The sequence below is a fragment of the Acanthamoeba castellanii genome (assembly GCF_000313135.1).
Source record: "Acanthamoeba castellanii str. Neff unplaced genomic scaffold scf7180000084741, whole genome shotgun sequence".
Taxonomy (NCBI): Eukaryota; Discosea; order Longamoebia; family Acanthamoebidae; genus Acanthamoeba; species Acanthamoeba castellanii.
This window is the reverse complement of record NW_004457702.1, coordinates 455,032-475,157: the sequence shown is the minus strand read 5'-3', so window position 1 is coordinate 475,157 and position 20,126 is coordinate 455,032. Positions and strand designations below refer to the sequence as shown.

At 56.5% G+C, this 20,126-nt stretch overlaps 8 protein-coding genes across 8 annotated transcripts; 2 read left to right on the top strand and 6 right to left on the bottom strand.

The window, feature by feature from the left end:
- Positions 1–102: 102 nt before the first annotated feature.
- ACA1_173380 (uncharacterized protein) lies at positions 103–482 on the top strand (the record flags this gene model as incomplete). Its single annotated transcript, XM_004356557.1, has 2 exons — positions 103–274; positions 340–482. The coding sequence occupies 2 exons, from the start codon at positions 103–105 to the stop codon at positions 480–482; spliced, it is 315 nt and encodes a 104-aa protein (XP_004356610.1).
- A 73-nt stretch (positions 483–555) lies between these two features.
- Positions 556–2,996, bottom strand: ACA1_173370 ('chromo' (CHRromatin Organization MOdifier) domain containing protein; the record flags this gene model as incomplete). Its single annotated transcript, XM_004356556.1, has 3 exons — positions 556–2,342; positions 2,486–2,790; positions 2,908–2,996. The coding sequence occupies 3 exons, from the start codon at positions 2,994–2,996 to the stop codon at positions 556–558; spliced, it is 2,181 nt and encodes a 726-aa protein (XP_004356609.1).
- A 1,480-nt stretch (positions 2,997–4,476) lies between these two features.
- Positions 4,477–5,519, bottom strand: ACA1_173360 (translocase inner membrane protein; the record flags this gene model as incomplete). The annotated part of the gene is made up of 6 exons (XM_004356555.1): positions 4,477–4,550; positions 4,638–4,710; positions 4,830–4,883; positions 4,968–5,042; positions 5,126–5,205; positions 5,318–5,519. The coding sequence occupies 6 exons, from the start codon at positions 5,517–5,519 to the stop codon at positions 4,477–4,479; spliced, it is 558 nt and encodes a 185-aa protein (XP_004356608.1).
- A 152-nt stretch (positions 5,520–5,671) lies between these two features.
- On the top strand, positions 5,672–7,739 carry ACA1_173350 (carrier superfamily protein; the record flags this gene model as incomplete). The annotated part of the gene is made up of 11 exons (XM_004356554.1): positions 5,672–5,774; positions 5,839–5,937; positions 6,041–6,131; positions 6,250–6,299; positions 6,398–6,569; positions 6,728–6,809; positions 6,905–7,004; positions 7,095–7,180; positions 7,276–7,329; positions 7,419–7,475; positions 7,605–7,739. The coding sequence occupies 11 exons, from the start codon at positions 5,672–5,674 to the stop codon at positions 7,737–7,739; spliced, it is 1,029 nt and encodes a 342-aa protein (XP_004356607.1).
- Positions 7,740–7,928: 189 nt separating this feature from the next.
- Positions 7,929–9,237, bottom strand: ACA1_173340 (ChaC, cation transport regulatorlike 2, putative; the record flags this gene model as incomplete). The annotated part of the gene is made up of 7 exons (XM_004356553.1): positions 7,929–7,987; positions 8,081–8,185; positions 8,474–8,564; positions 8,663–8,731; positions 8,831–8,911; positions 9,017–9,079; positions 9,169–9,237. Coding segments are annotated over 7 exons (537 nt in total), but the record flags the coding sequence as incomplete, so codon positions are not given.
- A 523-nt stretch (positions 9,238–9,760) lies between these two features.
- On the bottom strand, positions 9,761–11,093 carry ACA1_173330 (Fbox domain containing protein; the record flags this gene model as incomplete). The annotated part of the gene is made up of 7 exons (XM_004356552.1): positions 9,761–9,863; positions 9,931–10,021; positions 10,115–10,217; positions 10,351–10,431; positions 10,531–10,617; positions 10,683–10,816; positions 10,901–11,093. The coding sequence occupies 7 exons, from the start codon at positions 11,091–11,093 to the stop codon at positions 9,761–9,763; spliced, it is 792 nt and encodes a 263-aa protein (XP_004356605.1).
- Positions 11,094–11,288: 195 nt separating this feature from the next.
- On the bottom strand, positions 11,289–12,045 carry ACA1_173320 (uncharacterized protein; the record flags this gene model as incomplete). Its single annotated transcript, XM_004356551.1, has 4 exons — positions 11,289–11,428; positions 11,526–11,639; positions 11,796–11,855; positions 11,988–12,045. 4 exons carry the CDS (start codon positions 12,043–12,045, stop codon positions 11,289–11,291), a joined length of 372 nt encoding a protein of 123 aa, XP_004356604.1.
- A 1,343-nt stretch (positions 12,046–13,388) lies between these two features.
- Positions 13,389–20,069, bottom strand: ACA1_173310 (MIF4G domain containing protein; the record flags this gene model as incomplete). The annotated part of the gene is given in 26 exon segments (XM_004356550.1): positions 13,389–13,471; positions 13,714–13,884; positions 14,017–14,164; positions 14,255–14,466; positions 14,548–14,787; positions 14,915–14,999; positions 15,114–15,367; positions 15,467–15,596; positions 15,763–15,879; positions 15,984–16,103; positions 16,196–16,306; positions 16,443–16,520; positions 16,601–16,708; positions 16,801–16,866; positions 16,960–17,070; positions 17,169–17,444; positions 17,540–17,674; positions 17,826–17,951; positions 18,055–18,150; positions 18,229–18,339; positions 18,410–18,562; positions 18,636–19,042; positions 19,148–19,529; positions 19,544–19,771; positions 19,863–19,967; positions 20,037–20,069. 26 exon segments carry the CDS (start codon positions 20,067–20,069, stop codon positions 13,389–13,391), a joined length of 4,086 nt encoding a protein of 1,361 aa, XP_004356603.1.
- Positions 20,070–20,126: the final 57 nt, after the last annotated feature.

Genomic DNA, 20,126 nt, shown 5'->3' with positions numbered 1-20,126 from the left:
CACATGCAACCAGCATTGCCGTTGGCCACTCATCTGGCCGTTGGCGTGTTGCACCCACACTTCATTCAACCTTCATATTTGCACACCATATCCTTGCGAAACATGTCCTTACATTCCAGCCAGCCAGCCAAGAAGTCAGCCTCAATAGACCACACCATTCCGATACTGGGCGATGACAAGCCCCTCCAGTTTGTGCGTCGCGGGTCCCTCAACCCCGCCGACCTTTACGCCCCCATGTACCAGGCCAGCTCCGATCCGGCCTCTGCCGCTTCAGGTGCGTACCCTGTTCATTATTATGTTCTTTTTTTCCCTGTTTGCTCACGTACACCACCGTACCAGCTTTGATGGGTCTGCCCGAGGACAAGTCCTGCGTTCACATTGAGGGCGAGATGGAGCGTACACTGCACAAGACGGAGAAGCACCACCCCGACATCATCCTCAACGCGTTCCCTTCCGACGTGGGCGGCCAAGACGACATCTGACCTGAGTGAGGCCCGACGTGGTCAGAAGAGTTGCTGTTTGTACACAAGATGGGCACTCTATTACAAAATACAATCAGCACCAGTATCCGGCGAGTAGCGGGTCCTCCTCCCACATCTCACCATCATCCGCCACACCGCCGTCGGTGTTGTTGCTGCTGCACCCCATTATGGCCTTCAGCTCCTCCTCCTCCTTCTCTTGCTCCTCTTCCTCCTCCTCGTCACCCCGAATCGTCGTTGTCGTCGTCCACTGGCACGCGGCCTTGCTCTCCGTGGCCTTCAGCTTGGCCGCTGCCGCATCTCCTCGACTCGTCGTCCACTGGCCAGTAGCCACCGAGTTGTGTTGAGCGCCCTCATTCAGCTTCGTCGGCTGAGCCCGATGGTGGTCACTTGCCCGCGCGGGCGCCGCCGCCGCCTTGGCCATCGTCGTGGCCTGGCTGCGGCCGGTTTCGGCCCCCGCCAGCACTGGGTCCGCCAACGTATTGGCCACCACTACCTTGAACCGGTCGCCCGCCCACGACTGCCCCCGCGCCTGCGGCTGCGGCTGGTGTTGATTGTCGTACGGGAGGTGGTTGCGCTGCGGGTATGAGGTAGGCGGCTCGGCTGCTCCGAGAGAAAGGCCCTCGTCGGTTGCCGTCCACTGGGCCATGGCCGCGCTCTCGACCTCGAACTCCATCCGCCGGCGGCGGCGTTCGGCGACCGCCCACAGCTGCGCGTCGAGGCTCCCGGCCGGCGGCGGGGGCAGCGGTAGCGGCAGCGGAACAGCTGCTGCGGCCGGCTGCTGCCCGACAGGCTGGGGTCGGCCATAGGCCCGCGGCTGATGCTGGTCGATCTGAAGCTGTCGGCGGTAGTGCTGCAGGAGGTCCTGGTGCGGGTGCGGGTGCTGGAGGTGCTGCTGCTGCTGCTGCTGCTGCTGGAGGCGCGTCTGCTTCTGCCGTTGCAGTTGTTGTTGGATGTGTTGTAGTTGCTGCTGCCGCTGCAGTTGTTGCTTCTGCTGCTGCTGCTGCTGTTGCTGCAGTTGTTGTAGTTGGATGTGTTGTAGTTGCTGCTGCCGCTGCAGTTGTTGATTCTGCTGCTGCTGCTGCTGCTGCTGCTGCTGGTAGTGTTGTTGCTGCCGTTGCTCTTCGCGAGCCTGGCGGACCTGCGCCCGTCGGCGCTCCCAGTCCTCGGCCTTCTTGCGGTCGCGCAGGGCCTTGCGCTCCTCCCGCTCCGCCAGATTCCTGCGCGCTCTCTCCTCGCGCCGCGCCTGCTCCTCCTCCGCCGCCTGCGCCCTCTTCCCTCCGCCTCGCTCTCGCTCCCGCGCTTTGTCCACATCCTCGTCGCCCTCCACCGCTTCGCTCTTCACTTTCTTCATCGCCGCCGCTGCTGTCGTCATGGTTGGCGATAGCACCCCGTCGTCGTCGTCCACGTCGTCGTCCGGCACACGATCATCATTCTCATCGACGTCGTTGTCCCGCTTCCGCTTGGCCCGCTGGTTTTGGGGCTTCGCCTTGTTGGTAGTAGGGCGGTCGAGCGGCAGCCCGAGCTCGCGCCGGGCCTGGTCCGCGCGGCACCGGAACACGCTCGATTCGAGCCACTCGCGCTCGCGCGGCTCCGTGTAGAGCCAGAGGAGGGCCAGGTCGCGGCAGCCGCCGCTGAGCCGCAGCGCCACCGTGCAGTCGGCCTCCGGGAAATTCGAGTACACCGCGAGCCTTCGCGCCTCGGCAGCCTCCGGCGCCTGGGCCACCGCAGCAGCGGCCGCCTGGGCGGCCGGTGACGACGGCTGCGAGACGACGGCGCCACGCGATCGTTCGGCGGCGCGCGCCGTCTGCTTTTCGGCCTTCCGCCTCGCGCTCTCGAACTCCTTCAGCAGCTCGGCGCACCCTGCCGCACGCGTGACGACATCAGACCACATGACACACACACACACACACACACACACACACACACACACCGCACACACACACACACACGACACGACACACACACACACACAACACACACACACGACACACGCGGCACAGTACCGACGAGGTTGGCGAGCGGCTCCCAGGTGGTCTCGTCGTAGCCTTTCCACTTGACCTCGTAGAGCGGCGCCGGCGGGGTGCGGTCGACGGCGGCGGCGACCATGCGCTTGTCGAGGATGGCCTCCACCTCCCACTCCTGGTCGCCGGTGGTCGTGTCCGAGTACTGTCGTCGTCGCGTCTGCTTGGGCGACGGCTGCCTGTCGCCGTCGAAGGCGACGCCCGCCGCGCGCAGGACGGCCTCCTTGTCCCGCGCCAGGAGGCCCACGTGCTGGTACCGCTTCATCCGCGCGAGCCACTTGGCCAAACTGGGACGCGTGCCACACATTCCATTCCATTTTTTGTGTTAAATAAGAGAAAAATAGGGAAAATAGAAAAAAATAGATACATAGAAAGCTTGGAGAGGAAGAGGAGGTGGGTTGTACTCGGAGGTGCGGCCCAAGCGAAGGTGGCCATGCTTGCGCTTGAACTTCCTGAGCTGGTACACGCGCCCTGCAAAGAGCTTCTCGTCCATCCGCGCCGATCGGCCCCTCGCCCCAACATTCTCCTCCTCCTCTCCCTCCTCCCGTTGCTCTTCCTTCGGTTCTTCCTCTTCTTCCCCGTTTCGTTTCGTTGCTTCCGTAGTTGTCGTTTGGCGCGAAAGCGGCTCGGGGTCGACTAGAGGCGGGTCGAGCGGGGCGCGAGATGAAGATGGCGATGATGATTCGGTCTCGCCTGAGCCCCAAGCGAAGCCAAGCTCGTCCAGTTGGCGTACTTTATCGAGGCTGAGGGAGTTCTGCCGCCGGAGTCGTTGAATGTAGGCCGCCCAGCCGCCCAGGCCTTGCTGGTTCTTCGTGGGAACGCAGCAGTGGCCATAGGCACGAGCAAAAGCTCGCAGCTGCTTGATCCTCTTCTCCCACACGCCCTGGCGAAGCTTCACAGGCGCTCCTCCCTCCTGGGCTGGTGTGGAGACGTTGTTGGCTGCAGGAAAGTTGAGGGCGAAGGGGGTGATGTGCCACTCCACACGAATGTCGCCATTTTCGTTCTCATCTTCACTGCTCTCTTCTTCATCCAGATCTAGGCCCTCATCCAGATTTTCTCTTTGTTCATCTTCATAGGGGGTGGTGGCAAGTGAGAAATGAGTCCAAGTTGGTAGATTGAAGAAGAATGAATCTTGGTTGTGTTGGTCCTGCTGGTGTAACTCCATCCAGTGCAATTTTGTTGAGTCAGTGTGATCTGGCAGAAGTTGAAAGGTAGCTTTGCTGTTTCTTCCAGCCAGCTTTGCTCTCCTGTTATTGTAAAAATATTCAAGATATCCAAACACCTTGAGCAAGCCCAACAGGTGCAGTGGTATTAGGCTGCATCAATTGCTTACATTCAACCTCAACAGTATAAATAGCCATGGCATGCATGTTCATTGTGTGCTGAAAAGCCAAAAAGACAAAAAGTAAAGGAGATAGCTTGCCCTCTGCCGGGTTTGAACCAGCGACCTCACGATCTTCAGTCGTGCGCTCTACCAGCTGAGCTAAGAGGGCGGAATGGTAAATGTTCACTTTCGAGGCGGAGAGGCAGTGGCGACTAAACACCAGAACGTTTTAGGACTGGGTTGGCGACTGCATTGTTGCTCCCTCCATCTTTTGGTCGTATGTGTTTTCCACTCGCCCTTTAGCGCCAAAGACAGTAGAGTCTGTGGAGACCATGATTTTTGTTTCGAAAATTGCTCATGCTGATAAAAAAGGAAGGTCAGAAAAGAAGCTACAGGCCTGCTGGGGGTCGAACCCAGAATCTCCTGATTCGTAGTCACACGCCTTTCCATTGGGCCACAGGCCTTGCTTGTTTCACTCATCTTTGTTCCCTTGGGGATGGTCAAGCATCTGGGCACAGGCAAACTTGACTTGCAGGTTATGGTGTGCTGAGCCTGCTGTGCAGAAATATGCTGGTCCCTAGGCTCAGTGCATCCACCCATATGATAAAAACAGGAGGGGCCTCAGTTGGTCAAGTTGTTATTATGTCAACTAGTGATTCTCCATCATGAGCCAGTCAATGCCAACAGAAAATGCAGCAAAGCCACCACAGCCCATGGCTGTTGCTGTGAAGCCAGCTTGTGAGCAAGAGAAAGTCAAGGGTCAGCAGGGAGGTCCAGTGCATCAGGTAAGGAGAGGGTTGTAGTTTGTACCCCTTGAAGCAAGGAGACCGCCTGAGATGCAGCCAGCAATGAGCGGGTTCATTAGATCACTCTTGCCCCGGTACTGCATGTTGATGTGCACCATCAAGAGAGCATGAGGATAAAGTGCTCAGAGTTCATTGAACTCCAGCATGCACCACATCACCACCATGACACCCACAGCTGCGCGTAGAAGGGAAGTACCTTCTCTACGACGCACTCAGTAGTGGCGTACAGAGCACCCACGTAAGCAAAGGCCTGTTCAAAGAAGATGATGCGCATACAGGTCAGAAAAAGGCGCTACTTCACGAAGGAGAGGGTGAGCTGTGGAAGAAGCATCACCTTCATCATGGACACGCCACTTCGGCCCATGTGCTTGAAATGCTCTGCCGTTTGCTTCTTCCACCCGCCCTTCATCTGTTGTCGCAGTCAGCAGTGGGCCGCACGTCCAAAACGTAAAGCTCAACAACGAATGCGTCACACGAAGGCGAGTGGCGCACCTCAACGTCGGGCATGCCCATGCTGGAGGGGCCACCCAAGCTCGAGAAAAAGATGCCCATCACGAAGCCCATCGCGCCACCTGCAAGAGGCGAATGGCGGAGATCAATGATTTCGAAGAATGGCAATGTCTACGAATCATTGAATGAAAGGGGCAGCTCAGATGAAAAACTTGGCGTGGGGAAGCTACGAACCAACAACGAAGGTCTGTACACCACGGAAGGCACAATTTTCGGCAAATCGCGGATCCCAGAGATACTTGATGACGAAGGGCTCCACGAAAGCGTCCAGCTTCTGCTGCCATGTGCCCGGTGGCGCCTGTGGGAATGGGCTCTGTGACTCTTGTCGCCTAGCCGTCTCGGGCTCCCCTTGCGATGCTGCGTCCCGGCCCTCCATCTTGATCACCAAATTGAAAGGAGGGAGGAAATAAAAGGAAAACAGAAAACAAACAACAAACCACAAGATTCAAAGAAAGCAACGATTGGCAGCCAACGTACAAACGATCACGATCAAAACCAAGTAACCCGAGATCGAAAGATCATACAAGAATGGTACTTTCGCCGAGTAGCATGTCGCAGCAGCAGCCACCCTACAACCAGCAGGATCTCGCCCAGGGGAGTGAAGGAGAAGACGCAACGGCGGCACTCATGGGTACGCCCGATCAAACCTGCGTTTTCGTAGCTTCCATCTTTTTTAATCATCCATTGCTGTGTAGGGGTGGGCACGTACTTTGGCCTCTTTGCCTTGGTCATCCCTGCCCGCGTAGTGTACGATCGAACGGCCGCGAGCGTTGGAACCTCTCACCTTTACCGAGGTACCCTCAAGCCTCTTCTTCTTCTTCTTCGAATCTTCGAGTAGTGCCATCCATGATTCGCCACTACTCACGAAATATGATGGCCTACGTTGGCGTGTGCCAGGCTTCCTCGCCACACTGCGCGGCGGCTTCAGTGACCTCGTGGGCGGCTACAGACAGCTCTGGCGGGAGGACGGCCTCAGAATGTTCGCCAAGTACGTTCTCTAGGCTCCGTCTTCTTCTTCCTGCGTTCGCGCATGGGTCTTCGGCCTGGCCTCGACAACGTCTGACTCAGTACCGACCGCTCATCGCGTGTATGATGCCTTCCTCCAGGTGGCCCGCTCTCGGGTTTGCCATCGGCGTGGGAGCGTTTGCGATCCAAGGTATATATATATCTTCTGCGTAGGCCTTTGCGGTGCGATGTAGCTCGTCGTGGTGCTCGCCAGCCGCTTACCAACGCTTACGTTATGGTGGCACACAGAGGGAGCACAGCAGGCGTGCCACCGCCTGCTGGGCGTCACACAGGAGGACATGGAGGCGAGGAGTCACAAATGGCACCTGAGCAAGGCGATGTGCCTCATCTCCACGGGCGTGTTGCTCTACCCGGCCACCATCCTGTGGACCGTCCACTCCACCAACAGAATGCCTTCCTGGTACGCCGCATCCAGGAGTAGTGCGCATTCAAATATTTGTGTGCGTGTGCGGTGGTGTGTGTGCGGTGGTGTGTGTGCCCTTTGGTGTGTGTCCCCTTTGGTGATTACAGCTTCGCTCACTGAGAGAATCAACCATCCATCGTTGGCTATACGTCCAGGACGGTGTATCTTCGAGACAAGGTGTGGAAGGGCAAGGACTACTTCTATAGCGCGGCTCCGCTCTCCTCTCTCTCGTTCCTGGTACCGGGCTGACTCTCTGCGCACACGCACACGCCACAGTAGCACTTCAGCTCCTCACGTTCTCCTTGTCTCTCCGACCGACCAACCAACCACAGGTCTTCTTCCTGAGCGACATCATTCGCGCCAAGGTGCTGCACTGGAACAAGAAGACGTTCTTCCCGGAACTGCTCGCCTCGCCGCCGCAGACCGAAGACGGTAACGTTCAACTTTCTTCTTTCTTCACTTCAATGTCATACCAAGTGCTGACGTGGGCGCCTTGGTACGCGCACCCTCCCCTCTGTACAGAGGTGTACGACGAGGAACCCACACAACAGGCTGCGCTTGTGGGCGGAGCCTACAGGCCGCTCCTGCACCAGATCACCAACCTTTCGGTACCCACCCTGAGCTCTCTTTTAATGCGAAGCAACTTGGCCGCAGCCTTCGAGCACTGTTTTAACATTCGAGTTCGTGCCACGACCACCAACAGCTCTACACACTCTCCTCGATGCTTAGCGCGATGTTGACGGGTCCTATCGACGCGGTGCCTATTATTCCTTCCTCGCCAACACGAGACACAACACTGATGCTCGTTTGCGTCGGTTTTTGGGCTCATGTGTTCGCGCTGCTCAGGTCACGGCGAGGATGATCGCCAACCCGCTGCTCTACGGACCGTTGGGCATCCTCGGGGTACGCACCCCCTTGGCATTTGTGTCTCGCACGAGAGCAGAGTGCGTCCACGACACGCACACGCACACGCACACGCACACGACACACGCACGTTTCGCGATGCTGGTTGGTGGGCGGCTATTGTAACAGACGGTGAAGACGATCTACCGGGAAGAGGGCGTGTGGGCCTTCTTCAAGGGCTTCGTGCCCAACGTGGTCTTCCTCCTGGGCACCTACTACGCCGGAATCAGCGAGGAGGCCGACACGGGCAAGCCACCCCTCTAGAGTGCAGAGACTTTACTTTCACATTTACGCCCCTTGTGCCCAAACAATCTCTGATTAGGCCTATTTGTTTCACACCCACCAACAACCACTTTTGAGTGAGTGCCAACCACACATTATTTACTGCAGTCTGGTTGCACCCAAAAGGAAGAAGAGAGCTTTCCACTTTGGGTGTTGTGATAACTAGTCTCATCACCCATTGACTTGTTGGATCTGCTCTTCTGTGTCAGCCTTCTCCTGGGCCACCATTTCTGACAGACACACACGAAACATGGCAGTGGTCAGCCCAGAAGACATGAAACTATGCATATCTTCTGTCTGGTGAGGGGAAGATTGGGGCGTACCCAATACATGGCGTTCAAGGGCAAAGAGGTGGTCGTCCTCCACCCCCATCTGGCGCACGGCCTGCGCCAGGTTCAACAAATATTCCACATTGCGACCACTCGGTCCTGCAGGATGAACGGGGGAGGCCATCGTGAGCACTCTCGCCACTCTACTTCGTGCTCATGAAGAAGGAAGGCCAACAAAGCCATGGTGATGGTGATGGTGATGGTGATGGTGATGGTAGTGGTGATGGTGATGGTATGGTCGGTGGTGATGGTGATGGTGATGGTGATGGTGATGGTGATGGTGATGGTGATGGTGATGGTGATGGTGATGGTGATGGTGATGGTGATGGTGATGGTGATGGTGATGGTGATGGTGATGGTGATGGTGATGGTGATGGTGCAACGTACCCACAGACTTGTAGATCTGAGCGGCCAGCTGCGGCACAGGCGCACTGCCCAAGAATTCGGGGTTGTCCTCCGTTGCCCGGTATAGGAGAGCCTTGAGTGCGGTGGACCACAGCGCAACATGTGAGACCAGACTCGGCGCAAGAAGAGATCAAAAAAAGCACAGTAGAGCTTAGAGCGGGAGGCGCGTACACCGACGATGGTGGGCTGGTGGGGAGCCTCCTTGGTGAACACGTCCACGAGCTCGCGAGTGTAACCGCCCTGGCCATGCATGACAAATGGCAACGCAACGCAACGTAAGCGCTGACTTTAGTCTTCCGGCCGACGTGCTATTGATTGAGGGGCAGAGCGCCGGGCGACCTTCTCTCTGTAGTCAAGGTAGGAGAGCACTTCGTCGACCTGGTCCCTGCCGATGTAGTAAGCCACGCCCCAGGTGATGATCTGATTGATGACCGCACGACCAAGTCAGCTCCAGATGGTCTTTGGTCGAAGCCAGAGCCGAGCCAGAAGCAGCATTTGCTGTGCGACGTATGTGGGTCGCCGCACCTCCTTCGTTTGCTCGTGGACCTCCTCCACCTTGATCAATGTGACCACTCGCCCAGGCGCACCCTGTCAGGAACGCGTTGTGAGTAGCACAGCCACGAGTCGCACTACAAAGATGAGAAAGATGCAACAGCTGGAGCGATGGAGAGAAGTACCGGCACACCACGATGGTCGGTGCTGCCCTGCCAAAACCGTCGCTTGTAGCCGCGCACGTAGCCGTCCACCCTGCAGCGTGCGAATAAAGATGAATCAATAAATAATCCATTCCGTGTAAAATGAAAGATTGGAAAGAAGAAGATCAGTCAGCAAGGGGAGTGGAGCGGCCACGTGCTTGTTCTCAAAGGGGAAGGAGGGACGCCAGATGAGGGAGCCGTAGCCGAATATCCACACCCCGCCATCTCCTCCGGCACTGCTGGCAGTAAGCTGCGATGGTGGGGCATCAAGCGGCGTTGCGAGCTCCTCGATGTCATCTCGTTCTTCCATGGTTGGGCAGCATCTGCCATAGGCAGGGCAAAGGCGCTAACGAAGGCCAACCAAGCGGAGTGTATCGCCGACAAGAACTGATTATGGCCCACAACCACTGTTTTGGGCTTCCCCTGCGGTCAGCCCTCTTAGCTCAGCTGGTAGAGCGCACGACTGAAGATCGTGAGGTCGCTGGTTCAAACCCGGCAGAGGGCAATCCTCAAACTACTCACTTTTTGTGTCGTGTTTTGACAATTTTTTGAACACGTTTTGTTAACGCGAATGTCAGGAGAATCTGGGCAGGGTGCACATATCACAGCTGCCTTCACTGGTGCTGTTGATGTACGTACAGTGCTGGCACTGCCACTCGGGCAGCCGCTGGCCAACACTGTTCACCAAGTCCACAAAAACGGCTGAGCTTTGGGCCAACAGCCTCCGTGGAGAAGGAGACGCACCTGGGGTCGCCGCTTTGAATCGATTTGATGAGGGATTCGATCTCCTCGCTGGGCACCAGCCTGTTGGCAGCCTGCAGGACCTTGAGCGCGGCTGGGCAATGTCACACAGTAGGCCCCGTGCGCGTGGTTAGCGGTCTGGTCTGGCCATGCTGACCGACCAACAGCATCTAAGAAAAACGCATACCATTGTTGTTGCCCCTGGCCAGAAACTTGCGGCCCAGGGTGGCTTGTCGCTTGGACTCCGCAACGTCGGTAAGATAGTCCAGATGGCTCGCCCACCTCAGGTTCTGATGGTCACCAAAACGGCACGCGTTATCTCGTGTGTGTGTGTGTGTTGTGTGTGTGTGTGTGTGTGTGTGTGTGTGTGTGTGTGTGTGTGTGTGTGGTGTTACGTGCGCGCGAATGCTAGGGCTGCAGTACCTGCGACTCGCACCAGCGGAAGTATTTCTTCCAGTCTCTGTTTGACGAGTCCTCGTGGATGCTGGTCCGATCGTTCAAAATCTAGCCATGGGGCACACGACACGACACATGCGACACAAAGATGTGGCGAAGGTGAGCAGCCTTTTCACACGTGGAGGGGAAAGGATGGATCGAGCGTACCTTTTTGGAGTACTTTTCCCACTTCTTGGTGACGATGTGCTTCCACAAGAGGTTATCGTTGGTGATCGTGTGCCACGCACGACTGACCTGCACCAGGCGGTCGAGATCAGACAACGGCGTAGGAGGTGCGTGCGAGGGGGAGTTGGTTGCACCGTTGACGCCTTGAGAAGGTCGGCGGCGCGTAGGAAGCTGAAGATCTCCAGGATCACTTCGTAGGGCAGGCGCAGCCCGGCGGCCGGGAAGGCCCGCTGCTCTGCCGAGATCGTCTCCTCTTCGTGTCGCAGCTCTACGCGCATTTTGATCAAAATCCCAAAATAAATGCGTCAATAAATAATACAGGATGAATTTATTGGGGGGGGGATGAGCGAACCTTGTATGGTGGTCTGGAGATGGAAGTCTTCCATGTGCTGGGCAGCATTGCGTGCGCCGACGAGACGACGTATATCGCCCATCTTGAACTTGATCTCCCTGAGGGCTGATTTGAGCTCGATCCTCTGCGTCTCGAGCCGTGCCAGCTCGGCATTTAGCTCCTCCGTGCTGCTCTCGAGCAAGCGTGGATCCATCTTCGCGCCCAGCCCAGTCGTGACAACAACAACAATCTTGAGAGGTCGTGTGGGCTGCAGCACCGCCTCTTCTGCTTTTCGCTTTTCTCCTGCGTTCATGAACTAAGTTGCCTCGAGACACACAACACACGACACACAACGCGGTAGAGGTGTCTGCAGCGTGTTTGAACATGCGGTGGCTCGCAAACAAGGTGACTACTGGGCGGTGGCGGGGGCAGAGTCGCTCTCGGGCAAGATGCGGGCGGTGGCGGCGCGCAGGGCCTGCCTCCGCTCCTCCATGAACACCTCCAGCTCGGCGCGCGGGTAGTACTCGCCCTCGTACCACTCGATGTCGTCTGATGATCGCACGTCGCGGTCAGCGGGGTGGACTCACACGCACCACCGCACACGAGGAAACAAAAGAGAAAAAAGAAAGGGAAAGGCGAAGCGCACCGGTGCCGAGCCTGTGGGCGGCCGCCTGGCGCTCGGCCTGTCGCCTCTCCTGCTTGCGGGTCCAGTTCTTGAGCCGCTTCACCCGGCGGTCCTTCTGGTACTTTCCATTGTCGCCTGTGCAAGGCCAGCGCGCACATAACACGGCACACGGCGCGGCATGCAACACACGGCACACGACACAGGAGCGAAGAGGCAAAGCGAAGGTGAGCGAGCAGGCCAGCCTCTGGACACACGGCGCCATGTAAAGTGGGTGGTGCGGGGGGGGGGTACCAGCGCATCGGATGCGAGAGAAGTCGCGAGTAAACACCAAACCAGACGCAGCGAAGCCCCCTACATCCATCGGCCATGGCGAAAAGAGTGATGAGGAAGCAAAATGAATCGGATTAAAAATCAACACGCAAATTAATCTCCGCAAGTAGAAAAATGCATATGTACCGGTGCATGTGTGGGCGCACGAAGTACGGGCCAGGACGGTGGCCGCGGCATATTGGGAAGGGGTGGAGGAGAGGGTTCGCCGCATGATCGTGACTATCTACAAGATATCAAGCGCAAAGAAATGAAAAGAAAAAGAGTGGGCTGGTGGACTTGAGGAGCAGATTTGGGGAGGGTACACGGGAGTGACCTTAACAACCAAGTCCGCTGTGGTGTAGTCGGTAACATTTATTGTTCTCACCCATGCGCCCCTGGTTCGATTCCCGGCAGCGGAATAGCTTTTGCTTTTGCCACCAGGGTAAACCTGTTTGATGACAACAGCTTGGGATATCAGCCCACTGCAGCCACCTTTTTCAACAGCTTTGGGGTGGCATCATAGACACAACCACCCAAGAATGGTAGTTGGGTGGGCAGGCATACCCAGATCCCATACCAATTAAATCATTGTGCTTGTAGCCTCCCACCTGCCTGCATGCCAGCCTACCTGCCCACCCACTCACAATATATGACATAAGGCACACAAAACACATTTAATCAAGATAAAATCACAAACAAAATCACTGCTCAAAATGACTGGACCCTCATTTCAAATGAGTGCAAGTTCCAGGTGCTGCATGCAATACACAGCACCAACAAATTTCTTTCTTCTTTTTCCACTTAAAACTTGTGGTCATTTGAAATGAGAGGTCACAAATGACTGTGCTAAAATCATGTGAGATTTGACATTTTTGATTTACAGGGCAGTTTTGAAGATTTTGATTTGCATGTGTGATTTTGACATGCTAGACTGCTGCTTATAAGTGATATTGAGGGATTTGAGATGAAAATGATTTCATATTGATTGTGTCATGCAATATTCACCAAATACACTAAGCATCACACAATCAAACAATGAGGTTAACAATAAGAGATACTCAGAGAGTATGGTGGACTACATCAAAGATGGCTGCAGTGGGCTGATATCCCAAGCTGTTGTCATCAAACAGGTTTACCCTGGTGGCAAAAGCAAAAGCTATTCCGCTGCCGGGAATCGAACCAGGGGCGCATGGGTGAGAACCATAAATGTTACCGACTACACCACAGCGGACTTGGTTGTTAAGGTCACTCCCGTGTACCCTCCCCAAATCTGCTCCTCAAGTCCACCAGCCCACTCACTTCCGTTCCCTTTTGTTTTGTTTTGGCAGAGCTGCGCTTTGTCACAAACCGATCGCCAATGTATTGCTGATGTGCAATCGTTCCCACAGCCAACACTGTCCAGCCCCGCACCACGCAACAGGCGACTGGCGCGAGGTGTCGTCGCGCCTGTCGTAGCGTCACTGGCAGCGTTTCGGCCCATCGCATCAGTGGTGGTGTGGTGGCAGACCACTGGCTCGTGTTGGAGCGCGCATTACCGCGGCATCGCTCCGAACACCCTCGCCTCGCGGCAGGTGCTTAGTCGGCCGTGTGCCCTCTCTCGGCGTTCACTCTGCACTCTCCAGTCTCGGCTCGTGCGCGCTTGCGCCCCTCAGTGGCGACTGCAGCCAACCACCAAGTTAGGGAGGACAGCACCTTAAAAAAAAGGGCAGAGAGAAGCGAACACGCACCGGCTATCCTGGGATGCACCTCTACCGCGGCCAGCCTGCTGTGCAACTGTGGCAGAAATTGGTCAATTTTAGAGCAACGCACACGCACACGCACACGCACACATGCTGTAGGAAGAAGAAGAAGAAGAAGAAGAAGATGGAGAAGAAGAAGAGGAGATGGAGGCATGGGGTACCTCGTACGGCAGCAGAGCCGCCGGCGGGGAAGGAGGTGGGGGCGGTCGACTTGGCAGCGTTGGCCAGGAGGCGTTGGGTGGTGCTCTGGGTCTGCTGTCGCCTCGCCTTCTGGTTGCCTCGCCCGCGTCCCGCCGCAGCGCTGAATGCCAACCCCGTGGACCCGATCATCTCTGGCATTCACCAAAGCGCAATGGCCATGACCCCGATCAGCAAACACGACACGACACGACCAACGACACGACCAACGACACGACCAACGACACGACGACGAGAAACGATGGTGGGGGGGGGTTGGTAGGTACCGTCGATCTCTTTCTCCTCTTCGGCGCGTTCGTCATAGGCGGCCAGGGTGCGACGCTTGAGTTCCTCGTGCTCGCGGTTCTCCTCGGCCTTCTGCTGCGCCCGCAGCACGGCCAACGAGCAGTCCATCGGGATCGCCACGTTCTTGGTCTGCAGCAAAAAATAAATAATTACCAAACCAACAAACAAATAAAAATAAATTGGTAAAAGTTGTCACCACCGGCGAGTCAAAAGCAGTACCTGTCGTTCTTTGCCGCGCTTGAGCATGACGCGGAACTCCATGGCCTTCTCGCCCTGGCCGATTTCCTTCACCACGTTGTCCTTCTTGGTGCCGAGAAGGTCGAGCGGTTTGAGGAGCTCTGTGTGGACGTTGACCGGTTTGGCGTCCTGCCTCCTCTGCTCGTAGGATTCTCGCATCATCTTCTGCAGCGCCCTCTCAAACTCCTCATCGTCTGATTTCGGTCAGCCAATATATACATATAAACATAGAAATATAAATAAATAAAAAAACGCATGGGTGGCTGCCGCGGTACCAGGGTCACGGCGGTCTTCGACGCGGTTGGGGCCATTAGCGGCCTTCTCCTCCTGCGCCTCTTCGTCGTCTTCCTCCTCTTCCTCTTCATCATCTTCGTCGTCACTGTCGTCACCGTCCTCGTCATCTTCATCATCCTTGATGACGTCGCTGTTGGCAGGCTGCGTGTTGGTGTCGTCATCGGCTTCCTTCTCCTCCTCGTTGTCAACCTCACGGCGCTCCTCCTCTTCCTCTTCGTGCACTGTAAAAAACCGAGTAAAACCCATTCGCGTCGTGAGTCAGCGCCACGCGCTGCGGGTTGTGCGTGCGGTGCGTGCGGCGTGCGCGAGTGAGTGAGTGAGTGCCTTGGTTGAGGTAAGAGTCGAGACGGATCTCCTTGTCGATGTAGATCGGACCCTTGGGGTAGTGGTTGGGAGGATGAGCGGCCTCCTCTTCCTTCTCCAGCTTCTCCGTCTGCGGTGGGCGCCCCATTGGACGAGTGAGGCTCGAGTGTCGACCACACGACACACACACACACACACACACACACGGCACACACGACGCACACGACGCACACACGACACGAACCTCGGTGACGGCCTCCTCGAAGGTCTGGTAGCGCTGCAGTTTGGGGCGCAGCGACTCCATGGCGTCGGACACCATGAACTCGATGTCGATCGGGACGTACTGCTTGGACAGGTAGTACCGCTGGAAGTAGACGAGGAAGCGGTCGAGCCGCTTCTTGGAGGTGCCGCGGTCAAAGTACTTCCCACACGTGTCCAGCAGCACGCAGATCAGCCGAATGCGGAAACAGTCGTCCGGCGGGTCCAAGGTGAGATCGCCTGTTGTTGTCGTCGTCGCCACCACCACGCGGCATACGTACAGGAACAACAACTTAATTCGTGTGTGTGCCGTGTGTGTGTGTCGCGTGTGTGTCATACCGGCGGCGTGGTTGAGTAGAAGATAGAGTGCGTAGAAGATGGTGCCAGATTCGATGAGGCGGTAATTGTAGAGCTCGCCCAGATATTTCACCTCGGCGACGCGCCTCTGTTGATACTTGAAATCGGGGTTCTGGAAAGAAAGGCGGCCAAGCAAAGGTCAGGAATTGAGTCAAATGAGGTCAGTCCTGGCGTGCGCGTCAACTGTGTGGCAAAGAAAAGAGGGAGCCAGCGGTTGTGGGGGAGGGGGGAGAGTTTGCCTCGAGGCCGTTCACAATGTTGCGAAGGAGGGTGTCCACGAGCTTGGTTCCCATGACGTCGTGGTACTGCGACAGGGCGGCGGCAAGCGAAGCCACCACGTGGATGTTGCCGTACTTGCCCTTGTGGATCTTCACGAACGTGTCGAGAATCTGGGCCTGTGTGTAGTGTAAAAGAAAACAAACAAACAAACAAATAAATAAATCAATTCGATGATTTCAGTGGCTTCTAGCCAGGCCTAGAGGTAAAAGGTGTACTTTACCTCCTCGGTGTCCCACGGCAGTTTTCGGAGCTGCTTGAGGATGTTCTTGACCGTGTGACGGTTGAGATCGTTGTAGACCAGCTTGTGCGTGTACTGCACCATCGGCGGAATCGTCTTCTCCTAAAATCCACACACACACACACACACACACACAGTTTCGCATTGAGCACGTGCTTTTCGTCGGGGGTACAGGTGGAACAGCAAAAGCGAACCTTGCGCGCAGGACGTTCTGGCGGGATGCACTGGTAGTAGGCATTCTCGACGTTGTTCGCCAGGCGGTTGTCCAGGTTTTTGCTGCCCTTTAGTCGCATCATGATGTCCAACTGCAGGAACGGAGGGAGCGAGAGAGAGCGAGAGAGAGAGAGCGAGAGCGAGAGAGAGAGAGAGAGAGAGAGGGTAAAATAAGCAATCGAATCATAGAACGGCCAACAACGGAGGAGCGTGAGATGCAGTACGTACCATGTTCTTCGCGCGCACGTGCGTTTCAGGATTTCTGTATAGGAAGCGACCACATTGGTCCAGCAGCGCGCAAGCCACCTGGAAAGGAGGAGAGGAATGTTGAGTTTTTCGTGGCCTCGCTAGTAAAGCGCACAAAGGAGTTAGAAGTTAGAACTCACCTCGATGTTGTGGTGGAGGAAGTCGTCGAGGCACTCCTTCAAGCAGTTGAAGATCAGGTGCAGGGGGCACACTCGGAACTTGACCAATTCGCCGAGGAATCGAATGTTCTAGACGACCGCCAGAAGAATTGTATTGCCAATCAGTACCAGGGGCTAGCCGATCACCACCGAGGGAGAGAGGCGGTGGTGTTATAACGAACCTTGAGCTTGGTCTCGATCATCATCTGGTCCTTCTTCCTCATGAAATAATTAAATTCTTCCTCCAACTGGCGGGAGTGAAGAAAACGTGCGATCGTGGTCAGGCGCTCATTCGGCCAATGTCAAAAAAAAAAAAAAAAAAAAGTGGGGTGACGCAGTACCATGGCCACAAGGGCGGGTCCGATGTCCTTCATGCACTGGTTGAGCGTCGCCACAAGGCGGGCGTAGTACGGAAGCAGGGCAAGCTGAGTCCTGGGCGCGTTGAACAGTGTCTGGGGAGGGGGGGTTGTGTGCACACATCCAGCAGCAACACCCGTTAGACCATTGGCCCTCGGCTGGGGGAGGGGGTAAGAGCGCAGGAGTATCTTACCTTGATGAGCTTCTTGCGATTGCCCTTGGTGTTGATGTAGCAGAAATCGATGGCGGCCTTGTCGATCAGATCTCTGTTGACGCAGTTGGGCAGACGGTGCAGCAGCTCCTCCAGGGTGACCCCGCCCACGGACATCTTCTCCTCCTCCTTCTCCTTGGCGGCGGTGGCGCTGTCCTCCACGGCCGTGGCCTTCTTGGCTCCGCCCGCATCACCGCCGGGCGTGGTCTCGGTCGCTCCCTCCTTCTCCTTGTCGGTTGTCACTGCAGCCTCTTTCTCCTTTACAACCGGGAAGACAAGATTAGTGTCAGCAAAACAACAACAACATGTGTCGCGAAAGAAATAAAAATAAATAAATGGCAAGCGTTAATTACCTCGGCCTCGTCCTTCTTGCTGTCGCCAAAGAGCACGGCGGGCAGGAGCACACGGAGCTGTGGAAGGTCTTCGTAGAAAGAGCGCGTGTCCTCATCGTTCCAAATGGGCTCTACCTCCTGTGTCCTTGCCCCGAGCTGCATGTACCGAAAAAAAAAACAAGTTCAATACCATGACGTTGCTGATGGAGAGACCATATCACACACGACACACACACACGACGCACACGACGCACACGACGCACACGACGCACACGACGCACACGACCACATTAAGAGAGACTGTTACCTTGTTAGTCTGTGTGCTGTCAGCGACAACGATGCGAGTGGTGGTGTCTTCCTCCGGCAGGGCAGGCAGCTCCTCGTCCAAAAGCTCGGCGAACGCCGCAACGTTGTTCTGCAACTTATCATAAGACTGGAGAGAGGGAGCGAGAACGCAGATTGGGGTGAGCTCATGAGCCAACAGGGTCTCTTAAGAGGAGACGAGAAAGCGGGAGGGGTCTTTGAGTCTCACCCACCTTGCGCATTTTGTCGTAGATCGCTTTGTCGGTTTCGCTGAGCTCGCCCCTCGTCTGCAGCACCTTGTTGTTCTCCCTCTCCTTCGCACGCAGGCTCTATAGAAACGAGAATAGACGGAGGTCAGGCGAGATACGGTAAAGAGATAGAAGAGAACAGCAGCGCAATTCACTCACCTTGTGCTCTTCGACCAAAAGCTCGCCGGAGGCCTTGTAAAAGTTCTTCACCATCACGGTAAGGCGATCCTTCTGTTCCGGCGTGGCTGTGTCGTCCAAGGGAGGCAGGGGCTATGTGGACGCATCACAAAGGTCAGCAAGCGACTGCCAGCTCTAAGCAGGCTGGGTGGTGGATGAGTACCTCGGCCTGGACGAACTGATGCTTCTCCGGAACGATGCCGAGTACCTCGTCGCCGATGACCCTGGTGAAGCTCACCACGAGCATGAGATGGTTCTGAAAGGTGTTCACGAAGTGCTCCCGGTCGCCTTTGAACTCTGCGCCGTTGGTATTGACCTAAGGAATGAGGAATTGTGAGATGCATGAAAGGTGCAACGTGTACAATCGCGATTGAGTGTGACACACGTACGAGGTCCCTGACGATCGAGATGAGCACGGTGATGTCGGTGTAAACGCCGGCGAGGTAGAGTTCGCACAGTAGCCTGAGCACGACGCGCTTCTTGCGCACGGTGTCGACCTCGGTTTTGCCCGGTAAGTCGTAGGACTTGACCAGCGCCGGCACCAGATGCCTGGCAAAGTCGCCATAGCGCTGGTGCATCAGCGAGCACACGTGCACGGAGGCGCTGATGTCGGTGGGCTTGAGCGTGACGGTGAGCTCCTGCGCGATGACGTTGACGGCCTCGGGAATGAACTTGCTGGTGTTGAGCGTGCTGATCTCGGCCGCCAGCTTGTCCTTCTGGTCCTCGGTAATCTTGGCCAGCTTTCGCACGAACGTGGCATTCCGCTTCACGCTTGAGTCGCCACGCAGGTTGGAGTCTGTGTCATGGTGTTGGTTGCCACGAACAAGAAGAGACATGTTCTTAGCACATACGTTGCGTTGTTAGAGCTCAAGTTAGAGACGTGTGTCACTCGCTGACTTACCTGGCTTGGGGTGAATGTTCGACTCGCGTAGGGCGATCTTTGCCTCACGCACCTTTCGGGCCTCCTCGGCCCGTTTCCTCTCCTCCTCCTCTCGCTTCAGTCGCTCCTCTTCTTCCCGCTTCTTGCGCTCTTCCTCCTCACGCTGCCGCCGCTCCTCGTCCTCCTTGCGCCGCCTTTCCTGTTCCTCCTCTTCGCGCTTCTTCCGCTCCTCCTCTTCTCTGCGCTTTCGCTCGAGCTCTTCGCGCAGCTGCTCCTCGGTCTTGGGCGGCTCCTCGACTTTCTTTCGCCCGTCGCGTTCCTTGCGGCGACGAGATCTGTCCTCTTCGCGCTTCTTCTTGTCCAGCTCGTACTCCACGTCCGTCTTGGCAGCGCCACGGGTTGGCTTTTTGCCAGCACCACTCCTTTGCCGGTCGCCACCGCCGCGAGCACCGCCGCGTTCGGCCTTTGTGCTTGCCGCGTTCGGGCCAGCGCCAGCAGAGGGCTCACCGGCAGCTCGGGCGGCAACAGCGTTCTCCTTCCTCTGTACATCACGAGCGCCGCCTCTATTGCCGCGTCCACCACCACCACCGCCTCCTCCAGCACCGTTCGTGCCCACAGGCGCTCCGCCAGCGGTGGTGCCTTCCGCTGCACTACTCGCAAAAATACAACCGCTGACGTCAGCGCTGTTCTCTTCGTTAGGGCGAGGCAAAGTAAAGGGGTAGCAGTACTTGAGTACGTCGTCTGGTCTTGCCTTCAATTTGCCGCCACGCCCGCGGCCGCGGCCGCCTCCATTGCCCTGCGCTGGTCCTGCAGACGGAGGTGCTCCTTCTTCTTCCCCAGGCTGCGATTGAAGAGACAGCAAATTTCAATTAAGATGCAAATATTGCATTACAAGATTTTTGCATCGTACCTTGGCTATCCACCTCCTAGAGTGCTGCGACATGTGCTAATGTGCTGTTGAGCGCGTGCAGTGCGGCAGAGGCCAAGAATTGGCTTGGGA